The sequence below is a fragment of the Melospiza georgiana genome, chromosome 3 (assembly GCF_028018845.1).
Source record: "Melospiza georgiana isolate bMelGeo1 chromosome 3, bMelGeo1.pri, whole genome shotgun sequence".
Lineage (NCBI taxonomy): Eukaryota > Metazoa > Chordata > Aves > Passeriformes > Passerellidae > Melospiza > Melospiza georgiana.
This window is the reverse complement of record NC_080432.1, coordinates 5,037,201-5,061,735: the sequence shown is the minus strand read 5'-3', so window position 1 is coordinate 5,061,735 and position 24,535 is coordinate 5,037,201. Positions and strand designations below refer to the sequence as shown.

Below are 24,535 nucleotides of genomic sequence, written 5' to 3'. Positions count from 1 at the left end.
ATGACCACAGTTGCTCTGTGCATCCCTCAACTAATGACAGGCTGCCTTCAAAAGTTTTACAGCTTTTTTTTGCCTTTATTTTCTTTCTTTCTTTTTTTTTTTTTTTTGGTAGGAGGAAGCATCCTTCCAGTGAAAATAAGACCATTTGATGTTACAATAAACCATTCTGCTGGCTCAAATCAAAGATGAGGCACCGAGGTGTTGTAAAAATCTTTGAGTCAACGAAAGACAGCTGGTTGAATCATTTCCCAGATTTTCATATGACTCATAAATTTGTTACATAGTGAGGAAATTCCGTGAAAGCTTCTTGGCAGGCACCACCAGTCTGACCAGTAGCTAAGAAACACATAACCTTCCAGTTATAGGGAGGGAACAGTGTGTGGAGGAAACAAAGAACACTCCGCCTTCAGGTTTGAGCCTGGGGTCACTTGGAAATGCATTTCTGCCACCAAAGCCACAATCCTTCTGCACAAGGGGACAGGACATTGAGGTGACAGCTCTGGGCTGTTATGACAATGTCCAGAAGAGTCTTGTCTCTTCCTCTTTGTCATTCCACTCCACTGCACTCAAGCACAGAAACACACATGGCCAGACTCCACAGTAGTGCAGATACCTGAATCAGCCAAATACATAAAATTATACCTTATCCATGTTAACCAAGAGGCATAAATTCATAAATGGTTTAGGTTGGAAGGGACTTGAAATATCAACTCATTCCAACCCTCTTCCATGGGCAGAGACCCCTTCCACTATCCCAGGTTGCTCCAAGCCCCATCCAACCTGGCCTTGAACATTTCCAGGGATGTGGAAGCCACAGCCTCTCTGAGCAACCTGTGCCAGAGCCACACCATTCTTTGAGGGCAAGTGAAGCACTGGAGTAAGACAGGCAGCCCAAATCCTGTCTTATTTGGGCATCTAACTAATGACAAAATTTGAGATGCTTCTGCCACCATGAGCCACATTTCTTTGGGAGTTAATGGTAAGCACCTTAGAGAGCCTCTAAAGGGAAAAGCCTGGCTACTGTGAGCAGGTAGGCTGGGTACCTGAGTTCCCCCAAAAACCTTCAAAGCTGTGTTTGGTTTTTCACTCTCACCACTGATTGTGTGTGGACAGAAAGGTCTTGCTTCAAGGGAACCAATTAATTAGACACCTATGGCACAAATTGGGGCACAGTGATGTGGACCCCAAATTAAGCTGTATGAACAAACAACAGTGACCATCTCATGCTTGTGCTGGCATAAGCATTGAGCCAAAATCTCACCTGGTACCTCAGAGACCATTTGAGCCTGGAGTTGTCTCCATTACCCCAGCAAAATGCAGCTTATTCATAAAACTCCTCCAGCTTCAGAGGCTGCTGGTGCAGACAACTGCATCTGAATTTCTCAGTGATCCCTTCTCTGTGTCCAGAGGAAAGGAAGAACAGATTCCTCTCATCTCAAGCTACTGAAGCTCCAAGTGACCTCAGGTATCATGCAGATAATCTCACAATAATTTTCATTCATGTCCCTGTGATATATAGACAATAAACCCAGGACACTCTTGAAAGCTGGGCTGAAGAATCATTGGCAGCTCTACAGTAAAACTCAACAACGCAGCTTTGATTGTTCTCTTGGGTCTCTAAGCTCTGCACCTTGTTATCTTTTGAGGAATCCCCAAGGCATCTGCAGAGGCTCTGCACATCTCAGGTTGTAGCACAGAATCTGAGGTGCTTTGAGGTGTTGGCAGGCAGGTCAGCTCAGGGTTTTTCCCAGTCACTGTTACCAAAACTACAAAGCCACAAAGCCACAAAGCCACAAAGCCACAAAGCCACAAACCACAAGAAGTAATTGACTCCAACATGTTGGGTTGGGTGCTAGAAGTGAGACTGTCTGGGTTAAAGAGTGTGAAGGTGATGGGGACCACCTTGCAAAGACTTGGGGACCACCAGAGAGGTGTGGGCTCCTGCTTGGGGCCCACCAGTGCCAATATTTTAACCAGTGCTTAAGCTGAAGTTGTGTGACCTGGCAATTCGCCCCACAGAGTTTTCACACATTTAATTAATTCATCAGGTAATTCAACAGCCCTGGATGATCCCACATAGAAGTCCCACTGAAATCCCAGTGTGTGAGCACATACAGGCCCAGGAACACAGCTCCCAGCTCCCCAGACCCCACCGTGCTTAAAATGGCCAAAGGAAACACAAATGACATTTGGTTTCTTCCCCATGAAAAACACTTGCAAAACCCTGACCGGCAAGAATGGATTGCATTTCAGGGACTTGTTTATTCATCCGAAGCTCAAAAGATTTAAGAGTTTAAATAAAACTGAATGAGGCTCTGAGTATGTGAGGCTCTGAACTGCTCTTTTTAAGAGACAGACGCCTGACGCCTTGGAGCAGCTCCTCGGTGGCAGAGAGGGTTTAGCGGCTTCACTTGGCTGCAATTAAAGCTGATCAGGGCTTCGAGCTGGTTGACAACACAGAAAATCATGCCCAGTTCAGCCCTCCAAAATGCCTCCCCATGTCACATATTTGTCACAGCTTTAGCTTCAAACTGCAGCATGAAATACACAGCCCATCGCCAGGTTAGGGGTGAAAATGCTCCTAGGAATTCAGAAACTTTACCAAACCGTTACTCTGACTGCTTTCCAGATTAAGCCTCTTTTTTTTTTTTTTTTTTTTTTTTTTTTTCCTCTCCTTCTTTTGGTTGCTTTAATTTACTAGAGGAAGCAAAGGCAAATAGTTTAATCATAACCATCCCTAGGGGCAATTTAGAATCATTTTCTCATTAGTGCCTATAATATGCAGTATAAGTAATGTTCAATCAGATGGTGGCTACAAAGGCCTGTGGAGACAGTGAAATGAAATGCACTCCAAAGCCAGGAATAGATGAATGAGAATAATCTTGTCTTTTTGTATCTTGCCCCTTTGCTGGTGGATGAACAGGATTTTTTTCCCTCCTTTATTCTCTTTCTGGTTTAAGGGGGATGAATCAAACTTTCTCCTAAATAGTAAAATCAAGTTATAGAAGTGGAGAGATTCCAAGACTGTTAAGGCTCCAGGGAGTTCAGTCACAGACAGCCAAAGGCAGGAAATATTTGAAGGGGGAGAAGAAAATAAAAACACAAGGGAGCAGGAAATACGTGCTCCATAAAGATGACTTAAGCAGGAGACATGTGTCACACATCCATAAGGAGGGTCCAACTGGAGTACCTGAGGATATTTTGGGAGAGACGGTAGCTTCAAAGGCTTCTTCTTCCCCAAAAGATTCTCAGCCTGAGATGCAATTACCCCCATCCCCAGTTTCATCATACCACCTCATGTGGGTCAGGATTGAAGTCAGATCATGGAAATGACTCCCATTATAAAAGAAGGTCCAAAATGGTGGGGGCAGGAAGTTCTTGCACCATCTGTTCTGCCAAAGCTGGCACACATGGGATTAGTCCCCTGAGTGTAGCTGGGTGGATAAGCAGAAGTGAAATGGTCATTATTGGATGGCCACCAGCTCAGTGGTTGCCCTTTTGCTCCTGTCATGTGGGATGTGCTGCCCAGTGACAGCTACACCACTAAAATGGGATCTCATGGATCATCCTGACCATGATGGGGAGCCCAAAGAGCACTGCCTGTGATTCCAGCACAGGCTGGGAGCTGAGGAAGGTAAATTCTTTCCTGTTTCCAGGGAAAAAATCAGTAAGACTCTTAGTTGTGTTCCTGTCTGTATTTCTCGGGAGGCTTAGGGTGGTACCTACTGGCTTTGATGGACCTTGTCTGGGAGAAGGGCAATTTCTGGGATTTCCTGCTTTCCAGCTGGCCCAGGGTGATGACTGAGATTGGATATTGTCTCTTGAACAGCTCTACATTAAAACAAATGTAGTGGCTTCACTTGTCTGTCTTTTATAGGTTGGAAGAGACACTGGTGCTGCTCCCAGCATCCACAGAGATCAAAGGTATGAAATTGGACTCCATAGCAAGGGGTTTTGCAGATCGTTTTTCAGGATCATTCAATGAGGGTTTGAACCTCCCAAGTTTCACTTAATTCTTCATAACTGAATAAAACCAAAAATTCAAAGTGAAACTCAACCCAGAAATCCACATTCAGCTTGGATTTGGATGGAAACCAAAGGAAATCATTTAATCCCAACATGGTTTCTACCAGAAGCTCTGCTTTGGTCTGGGTTTGGTTGAAGCTCAGCTTTTGCTTCCCTTTGCTGAACAGTTCATGTAAACTACGGGATAAGAAGAAACAAATACAGGAAATACTTGCGTATTTTCCTTTAACGGGTCGAAAATATCCCCTGAATTCTATCAAACACATCAGTACCATGAAACTCCAGAAAATACATCAGTCCAAATTCCCTGTAAATTAGAAAGAAGAGAAATTTGTCACTGTTTATCTTCAACACAAATACAGGTACTCCAGCACTGAAAGAACCTGGCTATGTAGCCTGCATTTTTTTCCTGTAGGTGAGGAAAAAAGACAACTTTAGAAAAGATTATTTGATTTGAAAAACAAATACGAAAGGCTTAATTAATGCCATAAACAAGCTTTCCTCTCACTTTTACAAAGTCTGAAGGAAGTCTGAAGCATCTTTATTTGCTGCTACAAGAGACTTGGAGGATGTTTTCCCCAAGATCACAAAAATGATGGTAATAATACAAATGTCCTGTTGGGCAACAGGCTTTGAGTGGTTAAGGACAAGCCTAATTATTGTCTTGTTTAATGGATCATGGCAGTGAAAAATCTATTAAATAGGAGGATGGCAGCACTGTTTAGATAGTGAAAAATGGGTATGGAAAATGGGTATTTCTTATTTTAGTATGTGTTTGTGTAAGTCTGTGTAAGGATTGTCTGCCTCATATCCTCTTGACCATGAGAACATGGAGCTTCAATAGGAAGGGACAAGAAACCATAATTTATCCTTATGGCATGAGCAGTTTTTTAGTTCAGCCAAAAATTAGGGGCAGCCTGAACTCAGAAGATGAAGTTCTTGCTCCTTTGGGCTCACAGATTAATTGGGGTCTGTACATCTGGATTATTCAAGGGCAGGTTGGACAGGGCTTGGAGCAACTTGGGATAATGGAAGGTGTCCCTGCCCATGGCAGGGGTTGGAATAAGACATCTCTAAGGCCCCTTCCAGCTGAAACTATTCTGTGATTCTGTGATACTACTGTGAACTGGTATTCCCCCTTAGGCATTCTGGGTGGTAAAAATACTTGTTTACAGAGTTTGGGGTATGATTGTTACTCCACAGGGAGTGCTGGGTATCTGCAAACTGTGCTTGGCAAACTCACACCCTGGAGATATTTCGTGGAAATTCCACTCACTGGTTTTTTGGTTGTTTCTCCACAAATTCCTCGTTAATACATTCTCCACTAATAAATCTTTTCATTGCTCAACCAGCAGAAAACAAAAGTACTGTTGGGAGAATGTTTAATTGCAACATTTCTTTCTACAGAAATAATTATCATCCAATAAAGCTGGAAGGAGCTTGGCAAAGTAAAATCCTCCACTGGGATTGGATCCCCTTGAAAAGACTCAAATTAATTTTGCTGTTGCCATGATTTGATTAGATCTTGTTTCACATGTGGTTGAGCTTCAAAACAGAGATTTATATCTGTGCAGGTAACGTGTGCAACAGCACTTGTAGCTCCTTTTAACTTTATTTAATACACTGAATGCAGTACATAAGCATATTTTAAAGCATATAAAAAAGCAAACTAAGGAAAATATTTAAAATACTGACTCACACACATGATGTTTTGTGCTTCTCTTCTTACACTGTCTGCAAAAACATCATGTGTTTTGGCCAGGCCATTGTCAGAACAGACAGAGATTAATTACTGCAGCCATTTGTTCTGTTACAGAAAAGATAAAAATAACTCATGAGTCACGACAACAGTGAACACTGTGGAGCCAAACCCTGCATCTTATTTGCCATTTTCTAGCCTCAGTGTAGATTTGATTTTGAGAAATGACCTGACGGCATCTTCAGTCCCTCTGTGGTGTTTGCCCAGCCAGGGAAGCCAGTGCCTGGCACTGCCTTTAGGGACACACAGACATGGCTCAGGGGAGTCTGTCCTGCTGTGGGCTGTGGAGTGAGCCCACACCTCAAATCCTGGGTCTAGTTTTGGGCCCCGCATGGGAAGGGCCCCGCATGGGAAGGGAACGGAGCTGGGGAAGGCTCTGGAGCACAGGTCTGAGGAGGAGCAGCTGAGGGAGCTGGAAAGGGGCTCAGCCTGGAGAAAAGGAGGCTCAGGAGGGACCTTCTCTATCTCTATAACTCCCTGACAGGAGGGTGCAGCCAGGTGTCGGTCAGACTCTGCTCACAGGGAACAAGGACAGGCCAAGAGGAAATGGCCCCAGGTTGCACCTCAGGAGGTTTAGATTAGACATTTGGAAAAATTTCTTCATGGAAAGGGGTGGTCAGACACTGGATCAGCCCGCCCAGGGCAGTGGTGTAGCCACCATCCCTGGAAGTGTTCAGAAATTGTGTGGAAGTGGCGCTGTGGGACATGGTTTTGTGGTGAACATGATTGTGGTGCTGGGTTGATGGTTGGACTTGATGATCTTAGAGGTTTTTTCCAACCTTCATGATTCTGTGATTCTATAAAAATCCACAGGATGTGCTATAATAAGGATGAAATACATAAACATGACACACGTGTCACCAGTGTGCTGGAGCCAGGGTCTGTGTTGTGTGCTCCCTTTGCAGCATGGATTCCAGGCTTTCCTCAGATGTTAGCAGGGGCCAGGGCAAATTTCCGACATAGTTTTCATCCTGGGAGAATCAGTTTAATAAAGTCATGGGCATAATCCATACAAGAGACAGGGATAGGTGGGGCTTAGTTTCCTGGCACAGATCATAGAATTGTTGAATCATAAAATTATAGAATTATAGAACATTCTGAGTTCAAATGGGCCCACAAGGATTACTGAGTCCAGCTTTTGTCCCTGCACATCCAACCATCCCATGCTGTGCCTGAGAGAATTGTCCAAATGCTCTTTGAGCTCTCTCAGGTTTGGTGCTGTGACCACACCCTAGGGAGCCTGTTCAGTGCCCAGCCACCCCCTGGCTGAAGAACTCTGTCCTAATGTCCAACCTCAACCTCCCCTAACTCAGCTTTAGGCCATTCCCTCAGGTCCTGTCAATGATGACCACAAAGCAGAGATCAGTGCCTGCCCCTCCTCTTCCCCTCATGAGGAAGGTGTAACTGCAATGAGGTCTCTCCTCAGTCTCCTCTTCCCAGGGCTGAACAGACCAAGTGACCTCAGCAGCTCCAGATGTGGCCATGTCCTGCACAGAGCTCCCTGTGACCTCAGAGGGACAGCCAGCAAGCAGGGAGCAGCTCTGGACTCCACACCCAGGCCTGAGGACTGCTCAGATATTTTTCATTTAACAGTGACTGGATCTAATAAACAAAGAGAAATCTCACTGAAGTCTCCCAAGCTCTTCCTTGAAGTGCTCTTGTCTGTCTGGCCTGGGAAGAGGTGAAGAGAAGTTGAGTGCTTGGTTGCTACAGTGCAAAATTGGGCAGCTCCTGGTCCAGGCACTGTTCAGCAGCAGAGAGTTATGATGATGATGATGATAATGATGATGATTCCAGCTCTGCTTGTCCCTTCCCTTGTTTTTTACTGGGCCAAGTTCTCTGTTGAGGAGCTTGAGCCAGAGATGGCCAAAGACCAAATATGTCACCTGAGTCCCATCATCTCTGGGAGTGTGGTGATTCCAGACAGAAGGCATCTGAGGTCAGCCCTGCACGTGTTACATGAGCAGAGAAGTATCAGGACTCACTTTTTAGTAATTTTTTTAAATTTTGCTGGCACACGTCTTGCGTGTCAGGTCGTTCCTCCACACATGCACATGTGTGCACTTCATTACAGCTTCTTGTCTCCCTCCCTTCCTCCGCCTTGCCCCGCTCCCCTGCAGTATCCTCCTTCCACCCTGGGGCTTGGAAGCTGTGCTCAGCCTCTGCTGAGCAGGAAAACTGTTTCCAGCTGTGTGCTGTGACAGGCTCCCAGCCGCCGTGCAGCTGTTCCCGGGCTCCTGCTCCCCAAACCAAGGGGTGGGTGGGGAAAGGCTGATCCGTGCTTCTGCCTGACTCTGGGTTTGGAGCCCACCCTGTGCCTGAGAGCACTGTCCAAATGTTCCTTGAGTTCTGTCAGGTTGAGTCCTGTGACCATTTCCCTGGGGATCCTGTTCAGTGCTCAGCCATCCTCTGAGTGAGGAACCTTCTCCTAATGTCCAACCTAAACCTCCCCTGACACAACATCAGGCCATTCCCCTGGGTCCTGTCACTGGTCACCAGTGAGGAGATCAGTGCCTGCCCCTCCTCTTCCTCTCCTGAGGAATATGTAAACCACTGTCCTCGTGGGTAGGAAGATGCCTCCCACCCAGCTGACGTCCCTCAACCTCTCTTGGCCATGCCACTGTTTGTGGTCACTTTTTGCTCTGTGCTTCCAAGGCCATGTGTCTGCCTGGCCCAAGCTCCTCTGTGAACCCTTGTCCTTCTGGCTGATTCAGCAGTTTTTCCAATTATAGTCACAGCCACATGGGCTTGGCTGTGCTCCTGCCATGCCTTGTTCCTGCTGGAAGAAGGGGAGGCAGGCAGACGTTCGTGCATTCTCTGGTGATGCACAATCCCCGTCCTGTGGTCACCGGGTAGCTGTAAAATTAAATCAGATCCTTGCTGTTAACCAAAAGGCATCTGCAATGAAAGGAAGTTAAATGCAGAGCTGGAGGGGTTGTTCTGCTGCTAACAACACATTACAGGACCTGCTAGGAAATCAAATTCACTGTTCTATCCTCGCCCACATGATTAAGTTCACCCTCAGCTTAATGTGATTTAGGATTAGGTGGGATATTTTATATTGATTGGAGGTTCAAGGACCCCTTGTTTTTTCCCGGGACTTTGGTAACATTGCCATTATTAATGGCATGTAAAATGGCCACAAGTTGCACCCCAGGGGAGGTTTAGAGTAGATATTTGGACAACTTTCTTCACAGCAAGGGTGGTCAGACACTGGAATAGGCTGCCCAGGGCAGTGGTGGAGTCACAATCCCTGGAAGTGTTCAGAAATTGTGTGGATGTAGCACTGTGGGACATGGTTTTGTGGTGAACATGACTGTGGTGCAGGTTGGACTTGATGATCTTAGAGGTTTTTTCCAACCTTAATGATTCTATGACTCTATAAAATCCACAGGATGTGCTATAGCAAACATTAAATACATAATTTTTTTTTCCTGCTGTATAATCCTTCCATGAGGTAGAAAGTGGCCAGATATTCCCATCTTCCTCTCTAGAGACCATGCAGGAAGCCAGAGACAAAAAATTTTGCCTTCACCAGAATTTGGATGTCTTCCAGGCAACACAGTGATGCTGGGGGGGTTGGGACTGGCAAAAGTGTGACCAAAGGTCCAGACCTTCCAATCCATGACAGGCTGAAAGTTTGGCATCTCTCCCAGAAAGGGGGGGATGCATTTTGTCATAGCAAAATGACACAGTTGTGTGACTTAAATCTGCTGCAACAGGGACAGAAACTGCTCAGGGCCCTCTAAAGCAATGCCCAACTATTTATTATGTGGGGTGAAAACACCTCATGGGTGCTCCCACCAAACTGCTGTTCCTGGTTTTGTCTTGTTTTCCTCTAAACTTGAAGCAAGATGGCCAGCACTGTCTCTTTGCAACTAAAGCACCAGGAAAATGGGGAACAAAAACCCTGGAGGTCACTGTTGGACCTAAGGATGTAGAAGCAGCACTCTGAAGGGAGAATATCTTTGAATAAACCAGCTGGAACAGGGAGGTGAATTTCAGAGTTCAGGGTCTTGTAAATATCTGTGTTCTCCACCTTTCTAATGAAAGACCCTACCTCTGCCCAGACTCTTGGAAGCACTTGGCAGGAGCATAGATCAAGGAGGGAGAAGCCTGTTCTGTGCTAGAGATTGATTTGGTTGAGTCAGAATTAAGAAAAAAAGTGGGGCAACACAATCTAAGGAATAATTTAACTTTTATTTATAGTTGTTTTATGGTCTGCCATGGAGCCTAATTAATGTGGTCAGTAAACTCACTCTTTTTAAGACCCAGCTACAGTGATGGCCCTGCCCAAGCCCTAAGATAATTCATGAACAATTATAGATAAGAGAGAGACAGCTTTGAAATCAATGTTTTACACAAGAGCCAGATATTACAAAGATCAATGCAATAATTAGGTTTTAAAAAAAATAAATATATCATACAGTGAATTACTCCAGGGGTGCCTTTGTGTCTGAGGTTCAACCAGTGGATTCTTTTAATCAGAATTAGTTCTGGAATAGATTTTGCTGGCTATGGAGCTAAAAACGTAATCCTGTCTGGCTCATTCAGCTTTATTAAGCATTCATGACTATTTTTCAAAAGAGGATCTCTTTCTTCTCCTCACAGAAAGGCTCATCAAATACAGACAGGAGAGGAGAGCAAAGGAAAGGAAATCTCAGCTCCATTGAAGCTGAAGCCAAATCTCCCATTGAATTCACTGGGGCCACAGTCTCACCTAAGCTGTGTAACACACTTAAAAATGCTACTGGCCTGATAATTATACAAAATAGACCTCACATTTCTGTCCTGGGAGGGGAGAGGGAGAGGGAGGAGAAGAGGGGAACCTAACACACATCTGTCTGATCCTGTGAGGCATTTACCAGTAGCATGTACTTGGCAAAAGATGTGATGTATGAAGTGAATAAATAACAAACCAGTCTGTGTTTCCTTGTGTTGCAACTCCTAAATGCTTTTGATGCACATAAATGATCCTAAAAGATGAACTTGCACTTCCTTTGAGGAATCCTGGAGGAATCCAAACATATCAGCACCAGGGCTGGGACTTGGAAACCTGAAAGTCATTGAATGAGGCAGACCCTGTCTAATCTGATCTGTGAAAAACTTTTGACTTGAAAGTAAGACTTTTCTAACCCTGACACTATGCATCTCTCAATGAATCACAGTAAACCCAGATAACACCCCCAACAACTGGCAAACAATCAAACCCACGATGAGTAATCACACTAGCAGCAATGATGTAAAACTCTGCCATACCCACTTCTTTACCTTTTCACCTACTGTGTGCATCACAGTCACCCCTGAGGCAGCAGGAATTGGTTAAAGCCACCTCATTTAAATACATAAAAAGCTAATGAGGCTTGCTGAAGGGGAGATGACTCACCGAAAGGCCTGCATGCAACCAAAAAAGTTAAGCTCCTTTTTTTTTTTTTATCCACAGCTACTCCCCTTTGCTTCAACATTATTAAAGTCTCAAAAGTGCTTAGTGTGGAACTTTCAGAGGATGAGACAATTGCATGTGTTTAGGGGAGATACAGGGCTGCATTGGCTTAGATATGTGTCAAATTGTCTTTTGAAGTCTTTTTCAGGGTCTGATCTCACTCCTAATGTCAGTGCAAGTCTTCAAGACCAGCAGAACCAGGTATTTTTTGTTGGTAAGGAAAGGTAGAAACTGGAGCCCTGGAAAGGCAGAGCACACAGGTCTGGAATCAGTTACAGGGACACTCTGCCTTGAGATGAGCATCTGGCTATTTTTCAATGTGCTTTTCACTCAGCTAGGAAAATGGGGGAAATGCTATTTGATACTCCACTTTTAAATCCTGCTTGGGAGACAGGTGTTGCTTTGAACCCACATTATGGAAGATAACTGCAAGCTGGATTCCAGAGATGAATGTGAGGCAGATTAAGTCCAGACCACAATAATCTCTCTTCTCCAGTAACATCACTGACCGAGGATACTGAAGGCAAGCCAAAGTTCACACACTGGTTTATGATACTGTTAGCAAGTCTGCAGCCAAAACAAAAGTTCAAACATGGGTTTTTATGAATTTTATTTAGAAATCTATGTTCAGGCCATGATGACAAAAAACAATGAATTTCCAGAGTTTTCATCAGGGGCACAGATCCAGCTGAGTCTGTCAGGGACCTAATTGTGGGTAGTTACCTCATGTCAGCTACTGGCCCTGGAGCAACCAGCCCATGTTTCACACTCACTTTAGGCAGACAATGAAGTGGGACATCCTCTGACAGAAGCAATCACAGAATCATTAAGGTCGGAAAAGACCTCTAAGATCATCAAGTACAAACATTAACCCAGCACTGCCAAGCCCAAAGCTAAACCAGGTCTTTAAGCACCACATGAACATGGTTTTTGATCACTTCCAGGGGTGACTGCTCTGCTTCCCTGTGCAGCCCATTCCAATGCCTGATCACCCTTTCAATGAAGAAATTTATTCCAATATCCAAGTTAGGCCTTCTTGGTGTAATTTGAGGCTATTTCCTCTTGCCCTATCACTGGTTACCAGGGAGAAGTGCCTGACCACCACCTGGCTGCCTCCTCTTGTCAGGGAGTTGTGCAGAGCCAGAAAGTCCTCTCTGAGCCTCCTTTTCTCCAGGCTGAGCCCCCACAGCTCTCTCAGCTGCTCCCCTGTGCTCCAGACCCTTCCCCAGCTCCACTGCCCCTCTTTGGACACTACTGTGCCCCACTTCCACCTTCACTTGCACTTCCTACCTGGAAATGTGGCCCAACTCACATCTGCCCTGTACAGGGGATTGGACAATCAAGCTGGATGAACATATTTTAACCCAAATGTGCTGCCCCAATGCTTGTGTCAGCAAACAAGGGTGCAAAAGGCAAACAAGCAGCAACAGGCAAAGACAAGATGCTCCTGTTGGCACTGGAAGTGTCTTTTTAAGGCAGCCAGAGAGCTCTGGTGTGTCTGGGCCACCGCTGGCTGCGTGACTAATTACAGTGTTACACAGAACTTTTTTCTCTGGAGATTTGCCAGGCTTGGAAGAGCTGGCTTCAGCTCTGTTGGATTTCTCACAGGGAAGCTCCCTTTCCTCTGAGGAGTCACCCCCTTACCCTGAGCTCAGGATCTCTGTTATCTGTTGGGTATGGATGAGACACTCAGCAGTTATAATTTAGTCCCCTTGGCTTTCCCAGGTACCAGAATCCAAGTCAATTGAAGTAAATGACAGCCTTATCAGCTCCACAGACTTTGAAGCAGGCTCCAGCTATGGGATTGATCCAATACATAAATGCCAAGTCTGATTCCAGGAAGGGAGGAAAATCATCAGCTGAAATTATTTAAAGGCTTGCAGATATATTTTGGCATGCTGAATGGAAATGGAGGAATTTCTCGGGGAGAATGTTAAATAATTCTCAAAATAATTGTTAACACACACAGCACAGCCCCCATCCCACCTCTGTCACACAGGTTAGAGCTTCCCCACTGTAGTGAAATGTTCACAAGTTTCCATTGTTTATGGTTATACTTATTATTGTTCCTGGAAAGAAAGATCAAATCAGTGGCTGGCTTCAGAATTAAAAAAAAAAAATTGTCAAGGTGTGCTGGTCACTCTTGTGTCCAGCAAACATCTGCATTTAGCTACAGAGCCATTTAGACAGAGATTCAGGGAGTGCTGTTCAGGACATAAACTGGGCCAAAGCCCAAGAAATAGATCTGGCAAGCCTGAGCTCCATCATCACCTGCAGCTGGAAGCACTGGCATCTACCAGCATCCAAATTTGCTTGGACAGATTTCCTGAGCACTCCAGTTTAAGATCCCACACTTGAATGATCTCAGGATGCTTTATCCAGGCTCTGCTGCTCCATTCACACCATTCTGGAACCAACAAATGCTCAGAGCATCCTGTATGAAGTTTCTGGGGTAATTTCAGCAGATCTATAGCTGTCCTAGAGCAGGCAGCTGAGGGCAGGTAAAAAGCTAAAGCAGGGCATAGCCAAGCTCTAAATAAGAGACTTTATTTGTTTTTTTTCATTACTGAGATAGAAACTGCAGGACAAAAACTCTGACTAAAGACAGGGAAAACTGAACTTGCTTAAGTGTTGTGTGAACAAACTGTACTGCAGAAACACTGAGCAAACCTCCTGCAGGTACTTCTCAAATAGTCACCTTGTGCCTGCTGCAATTAATGACTGGTTTACTGCATACATTCCAAGAAAGAAAAGTCTTTTGTGATTGATCAGTCCTTCTGAATTTTTCATTTAAACAATTTAAGGCAGAGTTTGAATACCTGTCTAGCTCCAAAGCTGTCAAAAATACAGGGCACATCAAAGAGGATCTGCTGCAGCCCTAAAAAGAAAAGAAACAATTGTAGTTGTGGTATTGGTAAACCTACAAGGGTTTCTCTGTTAATATCTCCAGCTACCACACAACCACAAGAACTGACATGATATGCCATGATTTTTCCTTTTGGGTATAACCATCTGAGCTAAAATACCCCATATGCTACAAGATTGATGCTTAATACTTCATTCCAGATGTGTTCTGGCTTAGTTAAATATTTAACACATTTCTAGAAGAATGTAGTCTATAATTTCATTAATACTTCAGAAGAATGATGTCCTGGTGAGTAAAGGGAAAGCTATTCCAAGGCTGGCTGTGTCCCTACTCCTGTCAGTGACAGCAGGACTCACCCAGGTTACATTTAAAAAAATCTGATAATCATTGATCTCCATGAATGGCATTGACAGAGCTACATAGGCACAGCCCTGACACTGCTCCACAGTAACATTTCCAAGGCCTAAGCAAAGTGACACTGCAATCTGGTAAAATTCCAGACAGCAAAATCCCCATCTAAATTTCAAATATATCCAAGCAAAATTGCATGATGGAGGTTACTGGATGTATTTAATTGCTGAATTTTGTGCTGTTAACAACAGTTTTGGCTTTTTTCCTGTGCCCTTCCACAACCTATAGCTTAAAAACCCAAAGTGTAAGCACATTCCCACCTTTCCCTAATTCTATCCTTACCCTTCAAAACAAAGCAATGAGACACTTAAATCCTGTTGGGATGTGGTGAAAGGAGAAGAAATCCCACAGCTTCCTTCCTAGCCCACACCATGGGCCACAAAGCAGCAGATGATTTATAAAAATTAATACTTAGAAAATTTAACAGTACATTTTCTACTGAAATCTATGTTTCCATTAGGCATTAGGCCATGCTGGGTGTCTTTATAAAATTTATCCCTGCATGCGTCCAGGATGGGGAGATTATGCCAGTGTGACCATTAGAGCACCTAGATAAAGCTGGGAGTGTTTATTCACAGGCACAGAGAAGAGTTGGGAACATGGTATTTATTATCTGTACATCAACTATCCTGCACAGGTAATTCCTATTACAAATTATTCATGGAAAATAAAGGCAGCAGCAGGGGGAAGGGAAGACCAGAAAAACAAAGGAGGGCTGGGATAGGTGAAGATTCAATTTTAGTTAAAAGACAGACATTATTACTTCATTGTTTTTTAACATTCCAGATTTATTCAAAAGACATTATTCTGTATGTATCTTACAGGTCTTAAGACTGGTAAAACACTAGGAATAACGTGATAACCCTAGCAAATGAAGACATGGCTGAAATCATACCAGAGTGATTTTTCTTTTCTTTCAATAAAATTTTGGACATTTCAATCCCATTTTTAACACTGGCCAGAGCTATTCATACCTAGAGCATTTGGAATAGTCCATTGAAGGAACAAAACTTGACAAGATGGAAACAGCAGACTACACTTGATTTCTGCAACTGCTGGCAAAAGCTGCTGGAGAAGTATCTGCATACTTAAGAAATGTTTTATCAGTGACAGATGGAATTTTGTGCTTTAATACTTTGCTTGAAAAGTCTCTTTATCCAACATGAAGTCAGCAAATCTCTGCTGGAGTTCCTTTTCTCTCTCCTGCTGTCGCTGCACATCTTCCTTCAGACACTGTAAGGAAAACATCATTAAACAACCAGTCAGTTTTCCACCAGTCACACCCATGAGGATCATTACCAAAGGCTGTATTTTAGTTCTTCTAGAGGAAGAGCTCAGAATTAAGATGGAACATTGCTGAAATTACTTACTTTAAATATAAACGTATAACAGAGCAGTGGATGTAAAGTATCAAGAATCACAGTTATTTCAAATGTCAGGTAGCTCACTCTGTTTTTGACAGCAGCTAAGATCAAATGCTTCAAAAGGAGAGATTTCAAATTGGAACCTTGCCACTTACTAAAAACAGGTGCTATTAGCAGCTATCAAGTGATTTAATATGTTTTAACTGTTATCTTTCAGTTAACCAATTAATCACTTTGAGTTTGTAGACACATCTATCAGCATTACCTAAATTATCTTCACAAAATCAGTTTTAAGAACTGATGCATTTTAACTTTTTTTAGCAAGTGGTTGAGAATATCTACACCTCAATGGAAGCCTCTGTTCTGGAGGAAAAACCACATTACAATAAAAATTGTGCTCAGTTGAACAGTTATTCCTTGGTGCTGGTTCAGACCTAGGACTGAGTCTTGATTAAGTGCTGTCTCATTAGCTGAATAAAAGGAGAATATCCTAGAGATCCTTAAACTAAGAAAAGTGGCTCCAAGGTAGTGATTTCAGGTATATACCAGCATTTAGTGTGCTGGCTTTTAAGGAAGAAGGTTTTAGACAAGTTTTACATTTACCCAAAGCTCTAAGAGTAATTAAAACCAAAACAAACCAAATCAAGAGAGATGGAAATTGTGCTGATATGCATTGCAGAAGACTTATAAAATAAACCACACAAGGAAATAAAAAACCCCAAAGTTAAAGCACACACTGCCAGATTAGTCCCAGCCTCTAGTATGTGTATCACAGAATCTTTGATACTGAAGTAAAAGACAGATGAATCTGGTAACAGCCAAAAGTGTAATTTTAAGAGAGCACTAAAAACTTGATACCAACTCAGGCTGTAAAGGTCAGTGTTGGGGAAGATGAAACAGGAATGCCTTATAAACATGATTGCCTGGCAAAAGATTTTGAGAATATGGAAACTATGAGTGAGATTGAAATGAAAGCAAGCTTTGAGATCCCTCAGTTACTGAACAACTGGAAAACAATGGTGTGGCTGGCTGAAGGTAATCCTCTTTTGTGACCATGTTCACAGGGGTCAGAGGATGAGGTAAGAGATGAGGATCTAACTCCATGTTTCAGAAGGCTGATTTATTATTTTATTATATATATTATATTAAAATTATACTAAAAGAATAGAAGAAAGGACTTCATCAGAAGGCTGGCTAAGAATAGAAAAAGAAGGAATGATAACAAAGGCTTGTGGCTTGGACAGAGAGTCTGAGCCAGTTCACTGCAATTGGCCATTAATTAGAAACAACCACATGAGAACAATCACAGATCCACCTGCTGCATTCCACAGCAGCAGATAATCACTGTTTACATTTTGTTCCTGAGGCCTCTTAGCTCCTCAGGAGGAAAAATCCTAAGGAAAGGATTTTTCATAAAAGATGTCTGTGACAATCCCCTTTTGATGAAACATTACCCTCTGCTTGCAGACAGGACCAAGGGTCAGAGCAAACCCTACCAGCTTGGCAGAAGGGACCCAAAGAGTAGTTTTGAGGGTTTAAAATGTAACACTGTATGGTAATGTAATGGTTCTTATAGGCTGTATGGAAATGCTACAGGATTTGTATCTTGTACTAGATTGGCTAGTGAGAATTAGAATATTCAGCACAGAAGAAGATTTATTGTATTGTAACGGGAACCTCACTCTCTTACCCTCTTATCCTCTCTCTCTCTCATCCTCTTTACCACTGTCTTTACTTCTCTCAGTCCTGCTCTGAGCTGTGGCTGGCAGCTCCCAGCAGGGCCCTGCACCCAGGCCCTTTGCAATAAACCCCAAATTCCACGACCTGGCTTCAGAGATCTCTCATCTCCGTCCATCCTGACCATCCTACCCCCCGATGCTCCTACAGGTCAGAGCTCGTGCCTTGTAAAAACATCTTTTCCACGAGGTGCCTGTGTGTGACCTCAGGTACTGGATTGTGGAATCTCACCTCCAGTCTCCGAGGGATGGCAGCATCCTCGTGCTTCTTCAGCTCCTCGAAGGTGCGCAGCTCCAGGTGGGCCTGCTCGATCTGGTCCCACAGATCGTTCAGCTGCTTGATGAGCCCCATTGCTCGAGACTGGTAACCCCCAAGGAGGATCTTCAGCTTCTTCTCCATCTTGGCAGCCCTCTTGGCTTCAGTGGTCATGTGGCCTCTGTTGATCTGCCAGAAGGAACACGAGAGTTGTTTTAGTTACACAGAATTCAAAAGTCAAAAGAGAAAAAAAAGAATAAAAATATATCTGTGGAATGGTGTTGAGTTGATCAAGTTCTTTCAATGTCTATTAAATAATCATACTTCACATTTTACAACAATCTAGGCATTTTGGATTAAAATCTTTATAATATACATAATACATCTCTAAAATTGTAATCCAGCCAAAATCCATAAACAGACAAGTGACACAAATTACAAAATTCTGTCACCTGGGACACAACACCAATAACTGAACATATTTGTGTTTATATGTTATAAATGTTGTATAAAGCGTTTATAAATAGAAAAGGTAATAGAAGTCTTTGTGTATTTTTCCATCTGGGGTAAAATTAAATGAGCAACTGAAAGAACGAAATAGCCATCAGAATTTTAAAGGCATCAATGAAATCTTTAACACTGAATCCCAATCACAAATGGCCTAAAGATGAAGATTAAATTATATTGAATATTTGGAAGAAATTGTTCCCTGTGAGGATGGGGAGACCCTGGCACAGGTTGCCCAGAGAAGCTGTGGCTGCCCCATCCCTGAAAGTGTTCAAGTTCATGTTGGACAGGGCTTGGAGCAACCTGGGATAAGGAAGGTGTCCCTGCCATGGCAGGCAGTGGAATGAGATGATTTTTACAGTCTCTTCCAGCCCAGGCCATTCTATGATCCTATGAAACCAAGAAAGAACAAAGGCCTCCACCACTGAGCACAACTGTGAGAGGTACAACAGCTCACATCTCTAAACACGGACATAAGGTTCCCTGTTGAAGCTTTTTTAATGGCTTTTAAAGGCTTTTTCCTTAAAAGAAAATAACCCAACAAAACAAATTTTTTTACAAAGGACTGTGTGAAGAATGTCAAGCTCAAGAAAAAACTGAACTTCTCATATTTTGATTTTTGCCACATTTAATGATATATTAGTGCAGAACATGAAATATGATATGAAAGTTTCTCAAGTATTAAAATATAAAAGACTAATTCAGAACCAGTGTCTGAGTCACCAATCCTTGCCTCATTTCTTTAAAAATCAAAGCTTTGCTGGTGAATGTTCTTACATACAAAGAAATTACCAATCATCAACCAAAATGCAGCACCTTTTCATTGCTACAATTACTCAATACATAATTTATTTCCAATGAAACAGAACTCCTTTGAGGAGGAACTACTGAGGAGGGATCTGCCCTTCACAGTGATAACTACAGTCAGCCATCACAGTCTCACACACCAAGCTACTGCAAAGTGCATTTCATCAGCCTTCCAACTGTACTGAAGTACCCTCTGTTACACAGCTGCAGGTTTCTGTAACGTGCCCTCCTACTCCTTAACAATTTATTCACTCATTTAGAACAGTTTTAGTTGGTGGTGCAGAGATAAACAAAGTGAATGGTCAAGGGAGCAAACTGTTAATGGGTGAGTGAAAGAGAAATTTGACTTTCTGAGCTGTCTAGTTTGCTCCTGGGGAGAGCCCTGCAGACTGCTACGCTTTTCAAACTCTGCTGGCAATGTAGGCTTAAGCTATGCCCAAGGTGCTTTAAGCATACAGAAAGGCGCCTCTTTTTCAATATTTATATAAATCTAGAGAAAATTAAATAAATAGATTAGGGATTTGTGAGGATACTCTCTGATGGAAAAGTATGAAAGCTTTAAATGTCTTCATTGGTAAATAATATGCTATTACTGCAACAACAAATACAGCTCTGCGGTCAATGAACTATTTTCCAATTACTGTTTCTTGGATGAAAAATGTATGCTGAGCACCACTGACATTTAGAGATCATGGAATAGATGGATGCACAGGCAAACAGAATTCTGTTTGTAACAGAGGCCTAATGTAACAAAGATCAACTGTGCATGTTGCTCCCAGCATTACAGACAATGTGGAGTATGGCTGGTATGAAATGAAACTCCCATCACTACGTCACTCTTCAGAGAAGACTAAAAAAGACCATTTAGAGAAGTTTCACTCTTCCGTCATCCTGAGTGAAGATCTCATTCTTCACTGTGAGGGTGGTGAGGCCCTGGCACAGGTTGCCCAGAGCTGTGGCTGTGCCATCCCTGAAGTGTTCAATGCCAGGCTGGATGGAGCTCTGGGCAACCTGGGCTGGTGGAAGGTGTCCCTGCCCATGGCAGGGGGTTGGAATGAGCTGACCTTGAAGATCTCTTCAAGCCAAACTATTCTGTGATTCCATGATCTCTCAACAACCTAATTTCCTAACAAAATGTTAAACACTGAGTACCTAAGGGCATAAATACAGTTAGCAGCACTATCCCCACCATACAGAAAAGAGACTGGATCAGGGCACTGTGGTAATAAGCCCTGAATTATCTCCATGCTCCAAGTACCACCAGCAGCAGTGGCAGCATTGGCTTGGTCTCACATTTTTACAGTCTTCAGTTGGGATTCACTTTGCTTGGCTTTAGACATCAGCGTCTGAGTTTGTCACAGGAGTTCTTTCTGTCATCAGGAGAGAAACTGGCAAGTCCAGGGCATGGCTCATCTAATGCAGGGCTTTGGGACAGGATTAAACACCTCTGTGAAGGGCTCTTCACTGATGGTGATGGGAGCACAAACTGTTTGTTGAGACACTGTTATCCAAGACCAGGTAGATCAATCCCACCCCAAGTGTGTACTATCTTAATGTGTATAATAAAGCATTTTTAAATTTAAAGCTTCTAACAAAGCCAGTGCAAGTCTAATACTTATTACAGTATCAGACCCTGATTATTTAAGCACTCTTGAAATTTTCAGAGAATTTGACTTAATATTTCTGAGTTGGTCTGGCTATTGGACTCTAAACTACTAGAGCTCCTTAGGTTGTATGTTCCTATACTGCTTTCCCATTCAGTTCCTTATCCTATCTTGGATTATCACAGGCCTCACTGTTGTGAAAAGACAAAAACAAGAAAAGAAAAGAAAAAAGCCTCTCAAGTTTCTAAAACCAGAAATAACAGTCCTTTCTTCCTTCTCTGCTTAGGGAGAAATGTGAACACTCACTACCTTTTCCCTTCCCTCCCAACTAGAAAATTTTAGGACCTACTATGAGAAGGTCAAAAGGAGGTCTCAGCTTTTGTAACAAATACTATTTATTAAAAATTGCTGACTGCTGCATTAGTGCCAACAACTGTATATAATTTCAGTTCAAGCTTCATAAAATTTTAAGGCTCAGATACCAAACTAAAAATTCCAAGCAGTTATGAAGAGGTGTGTTTAAACAGTAGTCTACATTATTTGCTTAAAGCAAAGAAATAGATTTGAGTAAAATCTGACAACCATTTCCCCCTGAACCTAACAGAAAGAGTAAAGACATTTGAAAGATTTCTCCACTTATTTATTTTGTACTGTTCCTTGGCCAGCTTTGGTTCTGCTGACTTTTATACCAGCAACAACAAAATGAGAACAGCATGTACAGACACGGGGTAAGATGATATATGATGTTAAGGCAAGTGTGAGAGCCTCATCCCATCCCAAATCTCCAATGTAAAAGCTTCCCTCAGGACTCGTAAAGTGGTGTTCAGTTTTCAGTACCGCACCAGAGAACCAAGGAAGAGAAACCAAAACAAGCAGCAGACAAAAGAGCCAAAAGAGCAACAGACATAACCAGAGGTTTATAAAACATGATCTAGAAAAGGGAGACTGACTGGAAAACCAGGGTTTGTTTGATTTGTTTTTCCTCTGCTGAACAAAAAAAAAGAGAAAAAGAAGACACAACACTCTGCTTTAAATATCCCAAAGTTAATTGTGAAAAATTCATCTGTTCTTACTGCTACTGAGAAAGGAAGAGGGACTTAAATTTGGGAAGGAAATTTTAGATGTTAGTTGTAAGGTTTAACTAAGGACAACAAAGGACAGAGAAGGACTCCTTATGAGAACAAACATCCACTGGGAAAGATTTAAGAAAAACTGACCCTGAGGAAGGAAGAGCTCAATTGCCTTAAAAACTTCATTTTCAGAATTCTCATCTCACCAGGTCTACTGAGGACACCCCTCCTCAGTTCCAAGGGTTTTTTGCTGTACTGACTTGGTTTGTTTTCCTTCCCTTTAATGTGGAGCTTCTGGTAATCCCTGAACAGCATTAAGCTCTCTTGTCTTTTAATTGATCTTCCTAATCACGCTGGATGGATTAAACAAACATGGAAGAAAAACTGCTGCATGTCAGAGCAGAGGCACAGTCAAAGTAAACCAACCTGTTCCGTGACCTTGGAGAATCAACATCATCACAAAGCTGCCTCGCCTGAGCACAGAAATCCTGTGCCAGCTTCAGCCACGCCGGCTGAGCCACTCCTGGAACACACATAGGACTACTCTAAACCTTACTGCAACTTCCTTCCTCACCTCAGACCCACACACGGCCCTCCCAAATTCAGTTCTGCTGGCAGGAGATGCATTGACTTAATTGGAATGGCAGGTTTGTGAGCTTGGCTCGTGCTGGCTCAGCTGCAGTGTCTGCAGTGAGAGTGCTCAGCTCGACAGCAGCCTGTGCTCCAGGCCAGGCACCTCCAACCACTCCAGGGACAAGAACCTCCACACCACAGAATCCTCTGGCCATGCTGGGGTCATCTGCCTTTACAAGCTTATAGTGCACTCAACAAGAGCATGTTTTAAAAAAAAGTCACTAATTTCCCTACTTCAAAATGTTTTTTCAGTTCCAAGCTCTTGGGCAGAATTCTCAATTTTTGGCTTGAAACATTGTTATCTCTGTCTAGAGTTTGACCAGGCAAAACTCTCCGTAGAGCCCTGCCTGAGTTACCCCCAGGTTAGTGAAAGATAAGTCAACTCTGCTGGAAACTGAGGCTTGGAGTTGGTATCAAACCAAAATTGCATGTCCAGTGTAGAACAATAAGGCCTCAATCTATTAAACAACATTAACTCAGCTCATTGACCAAAACCACTTCATGGGCTTGACACAATTTCAGATTTCTGCTGTGGCAGTAAAGATCCCAGAATCAGAGAATGGGTTGGAAGTGACCTGAAGGATCAAATCACTCCAACCCTCCAGCCATGGGCAGGAACACCTTCCACTAGACCAGGCTGCTCCAAGCCCGAGTCCAAGCCCAAGCTGGCCTTGAACACCTCACCTCCAGTAAGGTGCTCTACTTAATGTACCAGGGAGAATGAGGATCGTGAAGTAAAGGGGCTGATCAGGATCAGAGCAGTCAAAGAGGAACTGAGCTTGTAGCTGGTAAGACATGAAAAAGAAGAAATTCATTCTAATTGACTGGGATCGCACTAAGTTTTTTATGAAAAGATTCACTTAAAAATTCCTCAATTTAAGGCACTGCTGGTAAGCAACTACAGCTTCCCAACTGAAACTAGACCAGATGTTCAAAGCTTGCACAGCAATATAAAGCTGCCTTTTCCCAGTTTAACAGGGGAGCCCCAGATAAATTCCTGTATTGTACTTTGTCACGTAGATCATGTACCACTATGACTTACTGATATCTGCAGAACACTGTTCTCTCTACTCACAGCCAAATCTAATGACTCAAGAGCATGCTCCCCCTGAAGTGTGTTTCAGAAATTATAATGACTTGTCTTCAAACACCATGAGTCAGTGTGACTGCTGAGTAAAAACAATACAGGGTATATGAAAAGCAAGTGTTCCTACAGGGGCTCACAGCATCCAACCAGAACTAGAATAATCTAGGAAAGTTACTGTGCAAGTCAGTAGTCATTGCTGGTCTACAGCCATGACATTAAAGCCCACTTTGAAGATTTTTATTTGAGAACTGCTTCTAAGACCAGCAGTTTTATGAGTGATACCCATGTATGCTCCCTACAAAGAAAGGAGGTTGTACTGAGGTGGGTGTCAGTCTCTTCTCCCAGGTAACAAATGACAGGATGAGAGGAAATGGCTTCTAATTGCATCAGGGGTGGTTTACACTGGATATTAAGGAAAAAAAAATTGTTATGGAAAGGGTTGCCAAGCATTAGAACAGGCTGAATAGGGGAGTGGGGAAGTCACCATCCCTGTAACTGTTCCAAAAATGTGTGGATATGGCACCTGAGGACATGGTTCAGAGGTGAATAAGATGTTGGTATAAGGCTGATGACTGGACTTGGTGATCTTAGGGGTCTTCCAAATTTAATGACTCAAGGATCCTATCTCAGTCACAGCAGAAACATGTCTAGAAAAGCATAGTTTATGATGAAAAACAATTTATTTTTACTAAACGTTTTTGAAAACTCTACCACTCATTGGGAAATAAAAACCTTGCATTAAGATCACAGACAGCAACACCCAGCAGAGGCCAAGAGCTTTGATTAACCACAAGCAAACACGGGTCACTGCAGTGTCTGGTGAGGTCACAGGGCAGCCAGCACAGTGTAATCACCTCCAAACACCACTCCTGCACTACCAGAGTGCCTGCACTGGCCTCTGCCAGGGGCTGACAAGGTTGTGGAAGCTCAGGCAATAGAGGAGCTGCCAAAGAGCCTGGCTCCCTC

The 24,535-nt window shown here is 43.1% G+C and overlaps 1 protein-coding gene across 1 annotated transcript in view; it reads right to left on the bottom strand.

The window, feature by feature from the left end:
- Window positions 1-15,272: 15,272 nt before the first annotated feature.
- The window catches only part of CDC5L (cell division cycle 5 like), a 31,841-nt gene continuing 22,578 nt past the window's right edge, over window positions 15,273-24,535 (bottom strand). The window contains exons 15-16 of the mRNA XM_058020790.1: window positions 17,838-18,050; window positions 15,273-15,738 (exon numbers count right to left, since the gene is read on the bottom strand). Coding sequence (XP_057876773.1) covers window positions 15,634-15,738; window positions 17,838-18,050 — 318 coding nt within the window. The 3' untranslated portion in view covers window positions 15,273-15,633. The remainder of the gene's footprint in view (window positions 15,739-17,837; window positions 18,051-24,535) is intronic.